The 21,715-nt window shown below is 34.1% G+C and overlaps 1 protein-coding gene across 1 annotated transcript; it reads left to right on the top strand.

The window, feature by feature from the left end:
• The first annotated feature begins 1,787 nt into the window (after positions 1-1,787).
• Positions 1,788-2,894, top strand: LOC142624828 (F-box protein KIB2-like). Its single transcript, XM_075798571.1, has one exon. It carries the CDS (start codon positions 1,788-1,790, stop codon positions 2,892-2,894), a length of 1,107 nt encoding a protein of 368 aa, XP_075654686.1.
• The last annotated feature ends 18,821 nt before the right edge of the window (positions 2,895-21,715 follow it).

Below are 21,715 nucleotides of genomic sequence, written 5' to 3'. Positions count from 1 at the left end.
TGCTGATCTGCGATCGCGAAGGGGATTGCTGGATGCATCCCTACTCTCCTAATGGCCTAGGATGGTAGCCCTTGATCTTGTTCGAACCATTCAGCCTTTTGTCTGGGATAGAACAACTTTTTACAACAAAACACGATTGAACCAAAAAGGACTGAGTAGTGTTTTTTCTCACAGATGGCGCCAACTGATGGTGCTATGAAGATCAGTAGGCTGGATGCTTCGGACTTGATAGGACCACTTGCTCTCTCTGCGGCCTGAAGAAAAAAGAGAAGCCAATCAAAGGCGACCGGGGCTGCCGGCCAAAAACCCTCCGATGGTAAAGTTAGTTTTTCTCACTATGTTTTTGGAGTTCCAACTTTTTTGGAGTAAAATTGACATACCTTTACTTTGTCAGAATCAGTGTTTATATAGCGTTCCCATAGACGGTTATTGAATACTGGAACCTCCCCTGGATTCGAGGAGGCAAAATGCTTAAATGTAACTGCCATAACCGTTTAGGAGTTACATTTCCATTTCACAACGGATATATGACAGTTATGCGTAGAATAAGGGATTATCATATTATATTCGGAGATTTTCCTAAGTATGATATCCTCGTCCTGGAATTCCGTCGAGTGTGCTTGAATTCCAATAGCATCCTCGTCCACCAATCTTTTATGTGGACGAGTCCTCTCGGGATAAACCGTGCGCATCCCATGGACGAGAGACGGAGCTTCACCATCATCCTCAGGACGGCCTTGCCCGTTACCCTCGTTCTGAGGATAACTCCTGGACAGCTGCCGAGGTGACGACCGTCCAGGAACGGTCAGCGTTTTCGTCCCACATCAAATAATAATGATGATGATGATGATGATGATGAAATGTTTATACACAGATTTAAACAGTAGATAAACATTATTACGAATTAAAATTGTATAAGGTGTCCATCATAAAATTCTAAAATTTCTTTCTTGAAGGGATAATTTTACAACTTAAAGTATATGCATTATAAATAATATTAGTTTGTAAGTTGTAAAATCAATTTGTATAAAGATTGTTCATGGGCTTGAAGATCAAGTATTCGGAGAATCAGAGAAGGATGAAGAGAAAGTTAGAGAGAGAGAGAGAGAGAGAGAGAGTATATGTTCTTTGATGTGACAAATCAGTGATAGTAGAACCCACAGATTTAGTTTTTTTTTTTAATGAAAATGTCACTATATTCATTTTCAAGAAAATGAAAACACAAAAAAGATGTATTCAGTTTTTGCATTCAAAACCTTTATTTTTTTGGAATACTGAAAATGAAAACTAAATACAAATATAAAGCCAAATAAGCTTTTTAGTGGTGGGTTCCATGAAAAACTGAAAATGAATACAAATACAGCCCTAAAATTGGAGGTATAAAACATAATTTTAAAAAAAATGTAAACTCAATAAATTAAAAAAGTGATGTGATAAAATATAATCAATAAGTCTACCCTCTATGCTCTAAAATCACCCTCAAAAATTATTTTGTCTGAAGTGACAAGTTATATAGAAATAATTATTAATGGCGATACAAATAACAATCAATAAAAACCTATTATATTATTATGTCAATAAAAATCAAAGAAAAATTTGTTGCTTCTAAAAAATACTGAGTCCTTCCCTTAAAAAAATAATAAATTATATATATATATATGGTAAAATGAAAACAAGTCACAAAACCTAATTAACTACAACGGAATAGAATGCTTCTCATCTCCCAAGTACCTTACACCGCTTCCCATCTCCCAAGCCAGAGCTTATTCTAGAAAAGTTTCACATAGATGGATCTACAAATATCTGGTAGAGCGGCCATGGAAATCAAAGAAGGAGAAGAAAAAAGTTGGTGTTTGCTTCCTGATCTGGTGGTATGGATGATCAAAGATAGGTTAGGTTTTGTTGATAATACGCAGATGGCATGTGTTTGCCGCAATTGGTGGCATGCGTCTACTATCTATCCAAATCAGCCTGCGGCTCCAAAGGCTTACATCATGTATCCGCCGGAACCAGACAACGACGATGAACTCAGTTGCCGCGAGTTCATATGCGTCTCGACTCCGACTCCAACAACAATGACAAACGAAAATTGTGAAAAGTTCACCACCGAATTTGTTGGAGCTGAACTTGTTTTTTCCAAACGCAAGTGGCTTCTCATGAAACGAAAAACCTCCTTTTTCTTGATTCACCTTTTCACAAAGGTTAGAATTAACCTACCCGATGTGGGTTCGTTTGGAGATTTTGTGGGTTCGTTTACCTTTCTTGATCAACAGGAACACCAACCTCATTGTGTGTTTCTTTATACAAATCAGCATCACAGAGTGTGGCTCAGAATAGCCCATATTCCTGGTGATAGAAAATGGACACAGTATAATTTTGTGGATCATAGGATTAAATCTAAAAGCGCTAAAAGTGTACTAGCTATTGGACAAAAAGTGTTTTGCTTTGATTTCAGAGGAAGATTGATCATCTACGACATGGTCAGAAATATGTGGAAAATGGTGGATCAACCGGAACATTGGCGCGTTAGATGCTATATGGTGGAGCATCAAGGGGAAATCTTCAGATTTTCTTCCAAAGGTGATCGTCTCCAACAATCTTGTCCCAATTTTGAATGCACTTTTAGGTACAATGATGATTCCACTGCGTGGGAGAGGCTAAGCTACAATGATGTCAAGGACATGGACACTAGTTGGTTCTTGTCGAAGTTTCAAGGCTGCTTTTCTGCCAAAGGACAAGGTTTCAATGTTTACTATTTCACTAAACGAACTTTTAATGCTAAGTTGCAATATGCAATGATGATACATACAACTTCACGTCTTTGTGTTTCCCCTTATTATTTCCGTAGATCACCCTGTTGGGCTAGACTACCCGGTTGGGTTAATTTAAATTGAATAGCAGCATGGCCATGATTGTTATTGGATTTGTTTATGTTGTTTTGCGTTCCATCCTTAGAACATTCACACCAAATGTATGAAAATTGCTATATTGTCATTTTAGCATCAAAACCAAAAAAAAAAGAAAAAAAAGCTCCAAAGTTATAAAAAAATATATTATTTTAATGTGTGGGTAGTTGTGATTGTTGTTTATTGTATTGGATATATTATTTATTGTATTGTTTATATTATTTTAATGTATTGAACGCTAAAATAAAACCTTTAATATTAGGCGTTAAATAAAGTAGTATTTTGAGTTACTAAAATCTATATTTTTTTTATCAATTTGTTGTGAATGCTCTTAGACTTTTTTTTTTCAATGCTTAGACCCATTTTATTTCCGTAGAGCACCCGATTGGGCTAATTTAAATTGAACAGTATAGCTATGATTGTTATCCCTGGATTTTTTTTTTTTGGGTAGAAACAATAGTAGACTTTATTAAAAATCAAGTTGTACAATGGGGAAGAAAAAAAATGGCATTCTTCTAACCAAACAAGGTTATCTCTATCGCTTTTGTAGCACTAGCCAAAGCTAAGATAGCACGATTAGATATACTGTTAAAATAATTTTAAAAATTAAAAATTAAAAACTAAAAACAAAAAATAAAACCAAAACTATCTCTAATTAAAACTCTATCCAAATTCAAGAGATCAACAAGTTCATGCAAAATTGCATTCCACTGTCACCTTGAAAAAACTAATGCTCTGACAAAACAATAAAGCCAATCTCATCACTGAAGCTGATGAACTTCCACGTACTCCAATCTATAACTGTCAACCCGAGACTAGAGAACCTTGGAGGAGGGAACTTTATTCTTAAACCAATTATGGGGACCGTAAAAACTAGTTGTCAAAACCAATTGCTTCTTTAATCTGTGAAACCCATCCATATGCAAATGAGTTTCAGATAGAAAAAAAAAAGAATTTTGGGACCTTCTTCTCTCGCCAAGCAATGAAGTTTTTGTACTGCCTATGGGATCCTAAGCCCTTGGCAATTAAGACTTAAATCTTCATGTTGGAGAAGGGGGCAAAACATTACCCTCAACAAATGTCTGAAAAACACACAAACCGTCAGTGCGGATAGCTTGTTTTTTGTGAATTGATGAGTCCACGAAAAAGGAAGCTAATGATGGACGTTTACATGATTGATGGAGTTTAGTCGAGTTATTGAGAGAAGCTTGATTATCAGAACTATGTAGGATACATTTCCATGATCTCAGAGAAGATTTGTTTTGGCCCGGCAAATTCTCAATATAATTGGAAATTGAGAGGTGCTACGTCCACAACATTTTTACAACATTTTCACAACAAATCATAGGTGGTTAGTTATTATTGGTTCAAATTTGAACTTAACACTAAGATTACTTTTTTGCCCCAACAATAACAACCAGTAACAACCTACTACTTAAGATTTGTTGTAAAAATGTTGTGGACATATCATTTCTCTTGGAAATTATCTCCATCTCCATCCCCATATTTATATTTGAATTTTTGCTATCCATATCTAGCAACGTTTTCACATCAATTACGGTATCCTTCTCAACTTCCAGTTGTTGGCCATTATCCAAAACCAGAGACATATCTGACTTCTCAGTTACTAGAAGAGTCCTAGTTGAAATGCATTCCTTAGAGATAGGATCAAGCTTATTCAAAAAATTTCCGTTCAAAATTTGTCCTACTAAGTCATTAGGAGCCACCAAACTATTGACCTCCGAATTCCCTAATGATTATGAATTTGAAAGTGAGGAAGGATCTGGGTTTTGAGAGGAATTGGTTTTGGCTATAAAACTATCCCGCTCAAAATTTGAATTTTGAGAGGGATCAGGGACTTTTGAATTAATATGACCCTTCGAAAGTTTTGGATTATCCAGCTGTTGTCTAGCTGTCTTCATGTTGGATTCTCCAGCCATCGGAGGATGCAGTGGCTGGTGGTGGATGTGAGAGGGTCCAACTACACCTTCTTCCCCCTCAAAGACATGTATGTCCTCATCATCATAATCAATGAATTTGGACTAGCTGAAATCTTCTTTTCTTTGATTGGTTTTTGGGGCCATTGCACGTAGCCATGGACCAAATTGAAATTCATCATCCTTTGTAGAAAGACAACCTTTATGCACCTCTTGACGTTCATGATCCTGATGACCAATTATGCCACACTGATAACAAAAAGTAGGCAAATTACGTTCTTAAAAAAGACCTAACCTTCTTCCACATCTTTGATATAAATCATTTTTCCTCTCATTAGAGGTTTGGTGACATCAATATCACCCGAATCCGAATAAAAAGACCCCAAGCAAGACCATTCTTTGGGGCATCAACCAAAAGCAGGACCCCAATCTCATTGGCAATCCGGTACCAACATATTCGTTCATGCTTTTAATGGGAATGTTGAAAACCCGAATCCAAAAATGGGAGTATTGTAAAGAAACATTACCTAGATTTAGGTCACCAATAAAGCACTTCAATAATATCAATCTCCTATTAAAGGACTAAGGATTTCTGTCGAGAACCTCCACCATGTCCTCTTTGTTTACAAAGATAGCCACAAACAAATTGTTTCCAACCTCTTTAATAGTAACACCACTTGAACAACTGCATACTCTTGGTGCGATAGTCACTCTACAAGTATAAGTATTTGTGGGGTGTGGGGGGCAAGAACCAGGGTTCAAGTCTCTAGGAGGGAGACTCACACATATATACACTTAGATTAGGCTAGAGTAGAAATTCTATTTTATAAAAAAAAAAAAAAAAAAACACCACGTGAAAAAAAAAAAAACTTAATACTTTTTGAAATTTCACACGATTTACCATATATATTGCACACTTGACAAATTTTGGATTAATATTGGGTAAATTACAAAGTTGGTCTTATTCATTTACATTATATTTCAATTTTGTCCCTAAGCTTTCAATTGTATCAATTTTGTCCCTAAGCTTTCAATTGTATCAATTTGGTCTCCAATATTTTCAGTGTCGTGTTAATTTAGTCTCTGCTGTTATCTCTTAGATGAAAAAAGTTAATGTGTTAAACAAAATAATAATAAAAAATATCCACACACATCAACTACTAACTGTACTCCCTCATGATTATGAGTCCGTTTGGATAGAACTTATTTTGCTGAAACTGAAAACTGAAAACTGAAAACACTGTAGCAAAATAATTTTTAAATGTGTGAATAGTACTGTAGAACCCATTTTTAATGAAAAAGTTGCTGAAAAGTGAAATTTGTAGGACCCATGAACAGTGCACAAATGCACTGTTCATAGCTGAATAGTCAAACCTTGCAGCTGGGTTAAAAAAAAAAAAAAAAAGAAAAAAGAAGGAAGCAAAACGCGACGTGAAAACGCAGAAGTTGTATCCAAACTCCACCTATATATATATAAAAAAAAACACTTCAAATGTTCACACGTTGGGGAACATTCTAAAATCTCACTTCTCTCTCTCGTTAGATTCGTTCCCTCTACCTCACTTTCCCTCTCCCTAACTTCTTACTTTCATTTAGTTTTCCTTTACTTTCTCATGAACCAAACATGTTAAAAACTTGAAAATTTCTCTTCTTGCAATGGTTTGGAATGTGTTGAATTCTTCAAGTATGAATGAAACATGGCCGAAGTTTTGCTCTGGAACCCATCTACTAGAAGTTACAGGTACATGCCAAATTCAAGACCAAGACCAAGACCTCTTTCCAATGAGTACTTCTCTTTTGGTTTCAGCTATGATTATTCCACTAATGATTACAAAATATTAAGGCCCTACGCTTTTATCATAATATTATAATAATTTTCAAAGGAGGGTTGGACTTCAACTTAACAACAGATCATATTCAGGTCGAAATGTTTTCGCTCAAGACCTTTAATTACTTGGAGTACGATTCTTCATGAAAAGAACAATATCTGTACCCACAAGTTTCCTCTTAGCCCATACAATAATGCCTACCTCAAAGGGGCTATTAAAACAGTTAAATCTTACAGTGAGCCTAATTCTATCATTTGTTTTGATTTAGTGGAGGAAAAATTTCATTAATTTCCATGGCCATGCCCAAAAGCAGAAAGGACTTTTGACTATTACTAATCAGAGTTTTGGATTTTTGGAGAGCACCTCTATCTATCTCGGTCCAATCCCAATAACTTATGTGTTGAGCTATGGCCTATGGTTGACAAAGGAATCTTGTTGGACTATATCACTCATAATTTCATTTAGTTTTTTTAACCCATTTGGTTCCTGAGAAAGAAAAGGAAAACTAAATAAAAGAAACTAACCTCTGAGCATGCGCACGCATGCGTGCTCAGAGGCTCTTCTAAGTGAGAGTGTTATTTATTTATTTTTTTTTGAAGATAAAATAATGGTATAGAAAGGATAATGATAACAAAGCAAGGAAACGAAATATAAACCAAATATAGGAAAGTAAATAGTGAATGGATGAAAGATACTTCGCAATGTAAGTCTCATAGATGTTGAGCTTAATTAATATGCTGTAAAAATATTGTTTTGAGCTCAAAAAAAAAAAAAAAAGTTGTAAACATCAAATTCCAAAAGAAGCTATAGAACAGTGGTATTAAATAAAATTTGGTGACAAAGATTCGAAAAAATTTGATAACATTATAATTGCTGGGGAGATTTAAATTTGTTAGGTAGAAGTTTGGAGATGTATGTGTGACTAAAATGTGGGTGTACGACTGTTTTTTTTTTTCTTTTTCTTTAACAGTACATGTGTTAGTTATTTATTTATTTATTATTTTTATAACTATCAAGTATGTGGGTTTTTTTTTTATAATAATAATAAAGTATTAAAAAAACAATAAAGTGGGTTAGTGAGAGAGTGTTCTCATCTTGTAGGCAATATTTTAGTATAAGTTAGACATGTATTTTTACCAAATTATTCTTTAATTTTATCTTTACTTAAACCTAGAGAAATAAAGGTATTTTGGAACAAAAAAAAATCCAATCCAAACGGGGAAAGCCCTTTAAATGGCATAGTTAAGAAGTTAGGGAGACTGAGCGTGAGGGATAACAGAGGGAGGTGAATTTGACAAGAGAGAGGTAGTTTGAGATTTTAGAATTTTCCCCAAATCTCACGTGTGAACATTTGAAGTAGTTTTTTTTTTTTTTTTTTTTTTTTGAGGTGGCAATATAGTTAGTAGTTGATGTGTATAGAAATATGTTTTTTTATTATTCAGTATGACACATAAGCTTTTCCAAGAATAATGGTAATAACTAAATTGATATGATACTAAAAATGTTAGGGACCAAATTGACACAATTGAAATATTAAAAGCTAAATTAAGATATAGTGTAAAAGATAGGGATCAACTTTGTAATTTACTCATTAATATTTGGTATCAATTGTAATAAAAAAAAATATTTGGTATCAATCGTTAAACAAAAAAAAAAAAAAACTTTATTAGTGTGTGGGCCAAAAACTTATTTAGGGTGTATTTGTTTGGAGGTAAAATAGGGAGGATGAAAAATAATGGAGAGAAAATAGGAGTGGGTGTTGTTTGGTAAGGAGAGAAGGAGAGGAAAATTTTGGGTGACGCCCAGACATTTTCCACCTGGGCCCACAAAAAAATTGTAACTCCGATTTGGAGAGAAAATGCTGGAGAAAAGTGACTGTGCAGCAAATGACCATTTCTACCCTTCTTCTATTAGCCACTTGCATTTATCTCAAAAAAATTTGCCCAGTTTCCTTTCTTCACTCAACAATAACTTCATCTCACTATTATTCAACATAGAAGATAATTATAAAATAAAAAAAATACTTGATTGAAGTATCATAGGTTGAAAATGAAAATGCCTTTTCATAAATTTAATAAAATAAAAAAAAAAAAAAATAGAGAGAAGAAAACGGAAATACCTGGGACTACGGTGAGCACCTAAGATCATGTGTTTTTTTTTTTTTTTGAAATGCATATAAGATTAGTTGACATGCAAGTAAGAAATGCAAAAGTGAAAGTATGAGAGGAAAGTCACAAAGAAAAAAAAGGATAAGGGGGAGGAATTTGAGAGATGATTTCATGAGAGAGAGGGGTAAGGAGTTATAGTGAAAATAATATAGGTGCGGTTGTGAGACCCACCAACCTTATATTTTATTTTTAGTTTTATTGTATACTATTTTTTATTAAGCTCCAACAAGTTTTTATATTTATTTTTTATTTTTGTTTTTTTTTTAATTAAGAACCAGAGCAGTTGTAGAATGAAAAAAAAATTATGTTCCTAATGCAAATAAATGGTTAAATTTAAGAAAATGAGATTGGGATTTTAAGGTGTTTCTCATTTTAAATAAATTGCAATTTTCTTATTTAATTATTACAAAGAAGTGGGTGTTGTTTGGTAACAAAGAAAAATAATATAAATTTGTATGTATAATGTGTTAATTTTTATATTATTTAATGAGTACAAATAATTTTTTTTTACCTATTATGTAACAAGGGCATAAAAGTCAATTTATATAAACTACATTTTCTTCTATCTTCTCACTTTTTTCTTCAACCAAACAAAAGACTTTTCCACCCTCTTACTTTTCCACCCCTCCAACCAAACACATACGAAGGAAAACTAAATCTTTTCTATCCTCCCATTAATTTTCTAACTTCCCATTTTTTCATTCCTCCAACCAAATGAACCCTTAGAAAGTACGGACATTAACGGACAAGGGCGTGAGCTTCACATGTTGGCTGAATTAAAAGAGTGGGCTTAGGCTAAGTGTGTATGTGCAGGGATTGGGTCTGAGTAATATAGACCGGGGCTTGAACCAAAAGGCTGAACCCATGGTTGAGCCTCATATCACTCTCGGGCTGGGCCTTAGGTTTAGAGGGCTGGCTGAGTTGGGTTGCAACACCTAATAGGCTCAGCCCATGCTAGGAAGTAATGGGCGGAATTGGGTCACATCCAGCCTAACACGCATATACATTTGGTATCAATAAACTCTCAGGGTGCGTTTGGAGATTGTTGAAAAAAAATTAACCTTTTTACTTTTTGTCTCAATTTATTATTATTTTTTTGTGTGTATAAATAATCTAGTTTTTAGCCATTTTTTTAATGGGTAAAATGCAAAACCGACCCTCTAAGTTTTTTCAGATTTCATTTCAGTCTTCTAACATTGTTTTTGTTCATTTCAGTCCTTTAACTTTCAAGTTTATTCAATTAAGGTTTTTTCATCAACTTTTGTTCTATGTTGTGGTTAATTTTTCAATTTTATAAATTTTTCTTCAAATTTTTTAAATTAAAAAAATTCAATTAATAATTGAAAAATATTTTCCATATTTTTTTTTCAAAAATTTTAACAACAGTTAAAGAAAATGCCTTAATTGAATAAATCATTTAGAGGACTAAAATAAACAAAAGCAAAGTTAGAGGATTGAAATGAAATTTGAAGAAAGTTAGAGGGTCAGTTTTGCATTTTACCATTTTTTAATTTATAAATAAACTAGCTTTTAACCTTTTGTAACCTATTTAACATAAAAGTTACTGATTTTTCAAAAAATATAAAAACAAAAAAGTTACTGAAAAGCGAAAACTATATCTTTTGATATATACTATACAAATAAATTACCGGAAATAAGCAATTCCTAAACATTTTATGAGGCAAGTTTGGATTATTATTTTAAAAAAAGTGTATTTGCTTATGCACAAAGCAAAAAGTTTATAAATGATGGGATTTACATTCCTATTATTTAAAGTCTCACCATTCATAAATTCCTTGTTTGGTTAACTCTGTATAATATGTTCTTAGAATTTTCTTTTTTTATTGCACTCAATAACACTTGCTAAAAAAAATAAAAAAAATGGAAGAAAGATCAAGCACAGTAATAGTATAAATGAAGATGCTCCATTCAATATTAATTATAAAGAAATAACATAACATCCATAAAGGAGACTATAAAGTATACGTGGATGTTTATACTTGATAAGAAGTGCTAAAAAAAAAAAAGAGGCCAGTAGGGATGGCCATACCCATTGGTTAATGGATATCCAATTCTATCCGATCCAAATATTTTAGGTAATACCTGGTTCTTAATGGGTAAAAGGTAATTGGGTAGGGTTTGGATATTACTCAAAATTTTCAGGTAGGGTTTGGGTATTACCCATTTAACTAATTAAATCTAACCTAAACCCAACTTAACCAAATTATTATGAGTGAACCCTAATCCACCCAATAATCAAAACTACCAAATTGCTCATAAAACTTGAAAATAACCAAAGTACTCCTAAAATCCTCGAAAATTGCTGAAACGCTCCCTAAACCTAAAAAATAACTGAAATACTCCTGAAACCTAAAAATTACCAAAATACCTCCTAAACCTAAAAAATTACTAAAATACCTCTGAAACCTAAAAAATGACTAAAATACTCCATAAAACTTAAAATTATTAAAATACCCCCTAAACCTAAAAAATAACCTAACTCTTGAAACCTTAAAAAATGATCGGAATACTCTCGAAACCTATAAAATAACTAAAATACCCCTAAAACCTAAAAAATGACAAAATACCACTGAAACCTATAAAATGACAACAATGCCCTAAAACCTATAAGATGATAAAAATACACCCTAAACCTAAAAATGACTAAAATAGCCTCGAAACCTAAAAAATGACCGAAATATCCTCAAAACTTAAAAAATAACCGAAATACCCCCAAAACCTAAAAAAAAATTACCAAAATACCCTGAAACCTTAAAAATTACCAAAATACCCTTGAAACATTAAAATTACCAAAATATCTCTGAAACCTAGAAAATTAACGAAATAGCCCAAAATCTAAAAATTACCGAAATATCCCTAAAACCTAAAAAATGAAAAAAAAAACCCCATAACCTAAATAAATGACCAAAATACCCTTAGAATCTAAAAAATGACTAAAATGATCAAAATAACCTCGAAACCTAAAAAATTACCGAAATTCTCTCAAAACCTACAAAATGACCGAAATATTCTTAGAATCTTTAATTTGACAAAAATACCCTTGAAACACCCAAAATAACCCAAACCTCTATTTTGGTAATTTAAGAGGTTTCAGGTGTATTTTAGTCATCATAGAGGTTTTGGAGTATTTTGGTCACTTTAAAGGTTTCAAGGGTATTTTGGTCATTTTAGAGGTTTAGGGCTATTTTGGTTGTTTTATAAGTTTCAGTGTATTTTTGGTAATTTTAGAGGTTTAGGTTTATTTTTTATCATTTAAAAGGTTTTGGTATTTTAGGTTTTGGGTGTATCTTTATCATCATATAGGTTTTAGGGGCATTTTTGTCATTTTATAGGTTTTAGGGGGTATTTTGGTCATTTTATATGTTTTGGGGGGGGTATTTTGATCATTTTTAGATTTCAGGTTATTTCAGTCACTTTTTAAGTTTAGGGGGTATTTTGGTAATTTTAAAGTTTCGGGGGTATTTTGGTTAGTTTTTAGTAGGCCTGTCCACGGGTTGGTTTGAGTTGGGTTTGTGCCCAACCCGAACCAACCCGATAAGTTCGGGTCTCTAATTTTTGGACCCGCCACCAACCGGTGAACAGAATCAATTCAGGTGGTCGGACCTCCTCGGACCAGTCGAAGTTGAAATTTTTGAAACTATGCTAGATTTCGCCCGGAAACAACCAAATTTGGTTGAGATTAGGCTGAATCGCCGAGATCTGGCCGGATCTCGAAGAGATCTCGGTAGATCTTAAAGAGATCTGGCCGAATCTTGACGAGATCTCGCCGGATCTCAGCGAGATCTCGGCGAATCTCGAAGAGAATAGGCCGAATCTCAACGAGATCTCATCGGATTTCAACGAGATCTTGGTGGATCTCGAAGAGATAAGGTCGAATCTCAACTAATTTGACAAAATGACTGGCGAAACACACCCATCGGAAGAGAAAAACTAATTTTCTGGTGTACATATGGTCAGATTGGTTGAGATCTCGATTTTTAAGGTCAAACCTGTCATCCGACCCGCCGGTATTGGGCTTTAGGGACGAAGACCCGCCGTCGACCATCACCGGCGTCGGGTCGGATGGTTTTCGTGCCGGGTTGGACGGATTCTTCGAGTGGGTCGAGCTACGGTTTTGTTTGGATACCCTTAGTTTTTAGGTTTGGATACCCCTAGTTTTTAGGTTTCGAAGGTATTTCAGTCATTTTTTAGGTTTAGGGGGTATTTTGGTCATTTTTATGTTTCAAGGTTATTTCAATCAAATTTTAGGCTTTGGAGGTATTTCAATCGTTTTTTAGGTTAAGGGGGTATTTTGGTAATTTTAAAGTTTTGGGGGTATTTTGGAAATTTTTAGGTTTTGTGGGTAGTTTGGTTATTTTTTAGGTTTTGAGGGGGTATTTCAGTCATTTTTTGGCTTAGGGGGGGTTATTTTGGTAATTTTTAGTGGGTTTTGAGTATATTTGGTGATTTCAGAGGTATTTTGGTCATTTTAAAAGTGTCAGGGGTATTTTGCTCATTTTAGTGGTTTTTAAGCATAATTGGTGATTTTAGAGATATCAAAGGTATTTTGGTCATTTTAGAGGTTTCATGTATATTTTGCTCATTGTAGAGATTTTGAGGATATTTTGGTCATTGTAGTAGTTTTGAGCATATTTGGTGATTTTATAGAAATTGAGTTTGGGTAGGATATGAATATCTATGGGTAAACAAACTGAGTAACAACTAGGTATGGGTACTAACTGGATAAGATAATCGGGTATTTATGGATAAATTAATTGGATTGGTATGGGAATACCCTACCCATGGCCAAAAATACTTGCTCAAAAAATTCTTAGAACTTACTATTGCACTCAATAATACTTGCTCAAAAAATATACAGAAAATGGAAGAAAGATCAATCACAGTAATCGTATAAATTTAAATGAAGATGCTCCATTCAATATTAATTATAAAGAAATAGCATAACATCCATAAAGGAAACTATAAAGTATATGTGGATGTTTATACTTGATAAGAAGTGATAAAAAAAGAAAAAGAAAAAAAAGAGGCTAGCACTAAAACCAAAAGATTTAATATTTGTCATCATATCACTAATCTTCAGTATGTAATATTAAGAATCCATGGCAATGCAAACTATTCTTTCCAACTTTCTGAAAAAGGCCTTCCATCGCCGAAGTTCCCATGATGTATGTAGACTTCTTACATTAATTTTGATCTGCATAAAAAATGTATACTTTATTAAAATGTGAGACATGACTTTTGTATCAAATAAATAAATATAGAAAAAAGAAGAAGAAGGTGAGAGACAACGTAATAAATCAACTTCCCTTTAGTATGTATTACCATCCAGGAAATGAAACAAAGGTGGCCAAAAAAATTTCATTAATAAGAACTGATAGGATGGCACGACTAACATGGATGAGTACATAACAAGGCAACTAATAGAATACCAGTCTCGTTACACTCATCCAATGATTTTTGAACCCACGACTTTAGGTGCCAAAAATTCAAAACTCCAAGATGAAGAATAATTGAAAATTGTTTAGCTTTAGAAAGTCTAGAAATAAGTAGTCCAAAGAAATATAACTCACACCACTATTAGCAATCATATTCAAATCATAACTCATAACTCCTTAATTCAGAAACAAACCTGTTAGAATTGGTGTGCACCAACTCTTACGAATGCACAGCTACAAGGACAATCTTCTTCAGAGCACTCCTTAAATGTTTCCCACTCTGGAGGAATAACATTATCTATCCAAATGCAGTCCATATTTGTATTTAGAGAACCAGCCAAGAGTGACCCTCGTCTTCCAATGTCAAATGAGGGATTGAATCTATAACCATTTCGGTTACCAACTGCATATGCAAAATGTTCTCCTGCGTCAAACACTCTTTCCAAAATATATTCCCCATCCCTTTGTGTCAGCTCAAACCATTTTATACCCACTTCATCCATATCATCCTCCAGCAAAATAATGACGTATACAGCTGCTACGTCCACAACCAAAGAAGCGAAATACAACTTCAGTTCATCTGGATCAAAATGATCAGGCAATAATGCAATTGAAGAAACATATTCTCCCAGTCTATCTAAATGAAAAATGTGAACTTGACCGCTAGTGTCTAGACAAAACAGCTTTCCCTCATGTAATACCAAACCACAAACACGTATATCAGTTGCCATATCGGCAGGTACAACATATCTCCTCCACCCCCGTTCTTCAGTGTGTAAGAGCACTTCCACCTCATCTTCGCTATGTTCAGCAAATATAGTTATATTGCCATATTCCAATGGGGAGCTGGAAAAAACTCCAATATGATCAGCAAGCTCCCATGGAACATCAGCGAGACTATGATTTCTGCGGTTTACCACATCATAGTAGGTGATGTGTTGTCTATACGAAAATAGCAGCCATCCATCAATAGAATACCCTCTTAATTCAGCTTGATCCAATTCCAACCATGGTATGACAATGTCCATATAGTCCCCTTGGTTTTGGATGTTGCAAACACGGATAAAATTTGATTCGGGGTTGTGCACTATGAGGTAAGTGCCTGGAGTATTGACGGGCGTTATAAGCATGTTTGTGTTATACAAAACCTGTAACATCATAAATTAGTCTTATCAAAATAGTATACAGCATCTAATATATCAACTCAAATAGTCAAATGCCAAACAATTACAAAGCTACCCAAATACCTGAATATGATGCTGAAAATCATTTGGATGCAGAAATTTTTTAGGATGCTCATCTTGCAACTTATGGATTACAGACAAATCTGCAACCAGTTCCTCTAGGGAAATTTTGGGTCCCTATCAATTAAGAAGCCATTTTCTAGTTAAGATTGTTAGATAGATGATCATAAATACCAGTATCACCAACATCAATAATAGAGTAACGTATCAGCTAATAGACCCCAATGACAAGAACTAATAAAAGAAGGGAATAATAAAAAGGGTAAAACTCTATTCCTTAAGTTCCCTCTTAAATTCAACCATTCGTCCAATTATAAAAGAGAAGTGTTACATCCACAATATTTTTACAATATTTCATAACAAATCACATGTGGTTAATTGTTATTGGTTCGAATTTAACACTGAGATTACTTTTTATACCCAACAATAATAACCAGTAAAGACCTGTGACTTAGAATTTGTTGTAAAAATAATGTAGACATATCATTTCTCATTATAAAAATCAACAAATGGCCTTAAAGCTTTAAAAGACTAAATTTTATAGGAAAATTTTAAGAGAAAGAAATTTTTTAAGAGAAAAAAAGTTGTACAAAGAGAGAGAGAGAAAGGCTGGTGAAGCCATAAAGAGAAGGAGCAGTTTCTGAAGGAGAACAAGAGCAAAACAATATTATTAAGATAAAGTCCAATTGTAGCTTTAACTGAAGCTTTTCTGAGATTTTAGTGTTGGAGTAATTTGATTGAAGATGTCTGGTTTCCCACATTGTAGATGGGATTATTAACGCCCTGTGTGTTGATTTCTATAATTGGACAAATAGTTGAAATTTAAGAGGGAACCTCTATTCTATTCCCTTTCACTTAAACTCTCAACTAAGGAAATGAATTTTTTATTCTCTCCATTAAAACTCCCAAATAAAAAAATAGAAGAATATTTTAAAATTATTTTTTCCATTCCATTCCCTCCTCCCAAACCGTAAAAAATAGCAATTAAGGTAGTATCTAAGCTTTGTCATAATAAAAATTAAGAATTTTCCCTTCCCGACCAGAGTCTAGCGTGTGGTGTTTTCCTTGAGCACATCTATATTGGATTATTCAGAATGGACCAACATATACTAATGCATATCACAATATAATTTGTCCTAATATTGAATTAAAGTTTTTTTTTTTCATAAATAGATCCTATACAGTATATATGTAAGTTTGTCAAATTTCAAAAAAATAAAACAGAGGAATAAACAAATGAAACAAAAACAGATGAATATCAAATATGTAAGCCTAACCTTAGTAATCTTTGACAAAGCATTTTTTTCTTCCTCTTCTTCTTTCTTGTTCATCTTTTCTTTGCTCTTCTCTTTGTTTTTTAAACTTTTGGTTTTTTTTCTTTTTCTTGTGCCACAACAAACTTGATTGAGTTTATCAAACAAGTAAGGCAAGGCTATATAGTCAATTTGGTTCCCTACATGAGATTACATGTGACTGCAAGTGAGAAAACATGCGCATGGCCAAATTTGGCTCAACTCAGCTTGGGGACCAAAATACCATGACCTAAAATGGCATTTACTTATTTTTGAAGTTTCATGATTTTAATCGCATGCTTAGGTTCACAGATGATGTATAAGTCCGTAGATATGAAGCCACAACTACTCAGCTATTCAACTTGTTTTATCTAGTGTAGGAGCACCCATAAACTAAATAATCTCAGTTTTTACACCAAAATTCGGTCCCATATTGACTTGGGATCCAACCTCAAATGCTTTTTTTATTGGTAAGTCACTTATGAACTTGGTGTGTCTTGAATCAATACCTCATCCTCCACCTTGCTATTACAATGGAAGTTGGTGCCATTTGAACATGAGCTCATAGGGTGTTTTAACTACTCTTCATCTAAAACTGATTTGACATTAACCTTTTTTGGAAATGATACAAGGGAATATGTCTCAAGTAAGGAATGCTTCTAGATCAAGATATATAGTGATTATTTGTCATGCTAAATGAGAATGCTAAAGGAAGGGTCCAATGCATGTACTTCGGTGACACAAATCTTAAACTGTTGAGTTTTCGTGTGCTTTGTTGTATATGGGGGAACCTATCTCTTATTTGTAAAATTATCAAATATTTTCAATTGTGATTAGAGTCTGTAAGATGTGGCTGTGTTTGTCTTTGCTTGGTGGTAGGTTGAGCTTTCTAAACTTAGTCATGTGTTTTAATACCTAGTCTCTTTGGCTAGGTTTTGAGTGAGTCTTTTTTGCAAAATGAGTTGGAAAAGCATTTTGAGTAGGACAATATGAGAAATTGTAATGTTAGAACCTATTTCAGAAGAATGAGTATGGGAAGTTTGTATTCAAAACAAAATATTTTACTTGCACTAAGAGCAGAAATTTCATTTTTATCGTTCTTTTTATTTGTTAGAATTTTTTTGCTCCTTACTAAACTTGCATTATTATTACAGATTTGGAATTTTTTAACATTTCATTGTGATATGTCTAGATATGTTTTGTAGAGGAGAAATTATGAGATTTAAAGAGATTCTCAAAGGCATGGATACTGACAACATTGGACCTGTAGGAGTTTTAAAAACTGAAGCATGAATCCCCACAAGCAAGGATACAACTATTTGAATTATGATTTTTTTTTTTTGGGGTGGGGGGGGGGGGGGATTTTTAATTTATTTATTATTGTTGATACCATTTACTTTGATTAGTTTGCGGTATTCACCTTGCATCTTGGTCATATTATTTTGCTGTGAATAGATATTCCATACGAAAGTATCCATGCCAATTAATAGTTGTAAACAATATTATACAGTATTACTATCACATTTCTGTTTTTAAAAAAAAAAAAAAAAAGTATCTGTGCCAAATTTACTTATGCACCTAATTGTATATTCATGAACTTGCATCTTATTTGCATACACCTCTAATAATGCAATAATAATTTATTATCTAATTAAGGACTACATATTGCCGTCATTTACAACTTTTTACTATAAGGTAATTAATTTGAATGGCTTGGAAACACTCTGCCATCTAAAATGATAAAATAATAGCTAATCTAGCTCTAAAAAAATAGCCATAGTGACATTCTAATATAGCTATTTTTTTAGAGCTGGATTAGCTATTATTTATTCTTTGTACACTATGTAAATGATATAACAATATGTGCATAATGCGCATTGCGCTGGTATAAGGCTAGTTTAATTAAATTTGAAGCCATGCATTCCACAACAATCCTCTGGAGATTTGAATCCGCTGCAAACTCAATAGCTCTATATAAAGTCTGGGCATAGCTTTCTTCTAAGTCAGTTCTGGGTTCAAAGTGGTCACATGTCACGCCAATGCAGAAACCTTCATAAAAAAATGGGGTGCGAGTGTGACTGTAAGGACTGGGAACCAGTGAGAGAGTAAGAGGAAACTAGGGGTAAAGTAAGGATGACATTTCAGGAATATCAGGGTCCACCATGATTTTTCCTAATATGAAATGCTATATTACCCATTGATGGAACATGAAACCAAAACCCAAACAATAAGTGCATTGGCGCCCTGAACCTTCTCTGTGTTTCTCAATAGACCTCCATAGCCACTGCATACACAGAGAGATAAAAGTGGGGATTGCAGAAAGACCAGAAGAAAAGGCAAAAGATTAAGAAGCTTCAAAAGAGGGAAAGCCTAAGTTCCTAACATGCCCAAAAAGGATTTGTAGCATTTGTGCTGTTCTTTCTTACTAATTTACACTTTTGAACTTTTGAGCTTAATTTTTTTCCCCACTCAATTCATTAGAATGGCTTTTGGGGCTGTGTGATGAGGCCTCTTTTTTCTTTTTTTGTTGGGAAACCAAACTATTTCATTAACTCAATAAAGGAAGATTAAGGTACATGAAAATCAGAAACAATCAAACGAGATAAGTCCTCTTGATTGCAAAATATGAGTTTTTTTCCCTTGTTTTCTATAGTTTTATCGGCTGCAGCATCATAATTTTTTAAATTCGTGTGCTTTGTTTGTTTTGTTTTGTTTGTTTGTTTTTATTTATTTATTTATTTATATATATTGGAAATTCTTAGCTATTGTCCAAAAATATGTAAACTTAACAAGATGTGGTTTGCAGTTTGCATTTTGGTATGGGATTGTGATTTCAAAATCTATTGGAGTCTTCAGTATGTTTTAATCGTTAATTAATAAATCACAAATGTTTTGAAAATGTATTACCTTGTATTTGTCCTTACCTTCACTACCTCATGAGTAATAAAGTAAGAAAGAGCACTTCAACATTTCCTACTTGCAATACACATTTGCACGATATATATTGCTGGTGAAATACTAAAAGGTAGTTGTTTTTGTTGATTCCATATGAAATTTTACTCTCTCTCTCTCTCTCTCACACACACACACACATATATACTGGAAAGGGACAACAATGAACCACAGGAAAGAAGCGAAAAAGAGAAAAGCAAAATGATATTGACACTGGCAAAGCTGTTCCGAGCAATATCGGAGCTGAACGTGGGTTTTACATGCTAGTGGTATATTGGAAGAGCTTTACATCTAAAAGAATCTTTCCTTCTCTACATTGGTTTTTCTTTTCTTTATTATCATTATTATAATTACTACTACTATTAGTAGAAGTAATAAAAAAGACATATTAATTAGGGAAGTAATAAAGAGTATGACTTCAGATAAAATAAAATGAAGGAAAGAATACATGTGTTCGACTAACTATTTTGTTAAGGATCAATAGCTAACTCCAAAAAAGAGCTGAGTTTCTCTGTCGCTAGTGAATGTTTGACTCTCTAACCTCTCCTAGGCTGAAGAACTGGTTTGTCCCTTTTGTTGAAAAGGTGTCTTTTGTTCCTAATTGTGACAAGGTCACCCTAAGGCTCGTGGGGTTTTCTTTCTTTCTTTTGGGGTTTGGGAAACACTCTCCTTATTCTTTCTTTTCTCTCATTTGTCCATGGAAGACCTGACCAAACAGTGGACGGAGCTCTCTCTTTCACATAGAGAGGGACCAAAGTTTCAGCTTCATCAAGATCTGGCAACAACAGAATACATCATAGCTGCTAAATTTTTGACAAAAAGAGCCTTGAATATTGATGCCATAGCAGCTACCTTTAAACCTCTGTGGCAATCAAAAAATGGCTTCAGGGTTAAAAATCTTGGAAACCATTTTGTCCTCTTTATTTTCGACAACAAGGCAGAAGTAGATACTATACTATCCAATGAACCTTGGAGTTTCGACAAACACCTGGTGGTTCTACAGAGGTATGACAAAGATACAGAAGTAGAAGACACGCCTTTCAATTTCACTCATTCCTGGGTTCAAGTGCACAGCATCCCAATACCTTTTAGGAACAAATGGGTAGCAGAAGGCTTATGTGAATTGGTGGGAGAGGTAGCACAACAAAAAATAGTGCAGACCATGGATGGAGGAGGGTTTATGCGTGTCTGTGTTAAGGTTGATATTTCACTACCCTTGTGTCGCGGAAGGGTGATTACTTTGGAGGACAATAAAGATCAGTGGGTACCTTTTAAGTATGAACGACTTCCCAACCTTTGCTATTGGTGTGGCTGCTTGACCCATAATGATAGAGATTGAGACTTGTGGACGGAGAGCGAGGGTACTCTGACTGAGGCAGACAAACAATATGGCCCATGGATAAAAGCTTTTCCATTCACAGGCTATCATAAGGCAGTAGTTATGGTACCTGGTTACTACGCAAAAACAAAGCCTCGATAGACCAGCAATGCTTTCCCTGAACCATCCCGGACGCCACCAACGACCATTACAACGACATGGAACCAGACCAACACAGCCCATCCAAAAAGGTAACCGTTGACACTGGATATTCCTCCAATTCAAATTTTGAACGATCCTTTCCTTAATGAGAATACCACAACTGATGCCCCTCATTTAAGCCCCGATTTTATGCCACATGACACGCAAGACCAATTTCAAAAACACCTAGACGAGCTGGACCATGACTTAAGCAAATTTGACTTACCTGCTGAGGATAGTATCAATCAGGAAATCCCACCAATCACAAAATCCTCCCCAAATCAATCCTTACCCTTTCCAAACTCTACCCATCCCAAAATATTCTCCCAGTTACCTACCCTATCTCCATCACCCACGCCAAGTCCAACTCACCCATACCACGTACCTGAGCCAACCTTACCACCCTTAAACA

This window comes from Castanea sativa, chromosome 2 (assembly GCF_040712315.1).
Source record: "Castanea sativa cultivar Marrone di Chiusa Pesio chromosome 2, ASM4071231v1".
NCBI classification, from domain to species: Eukaryota; Viridiplantae; Streptophyta; class Magnoliopsida; order Fagales; family Fagaceae; genus Castanea; species Castanea sativa.
This window is presented reverse-complemented; position numbering and strand designations above follow the sequence as displayed.

Coding starts and splice junctions, on each gene's coding strand:
- LOC142624828 (XM_075798571.1), top strand. CDS start 1,788: ATGGATCTACAAATATCTGGTAGAGCGGCCATGGAAATCAAAGAAGGA.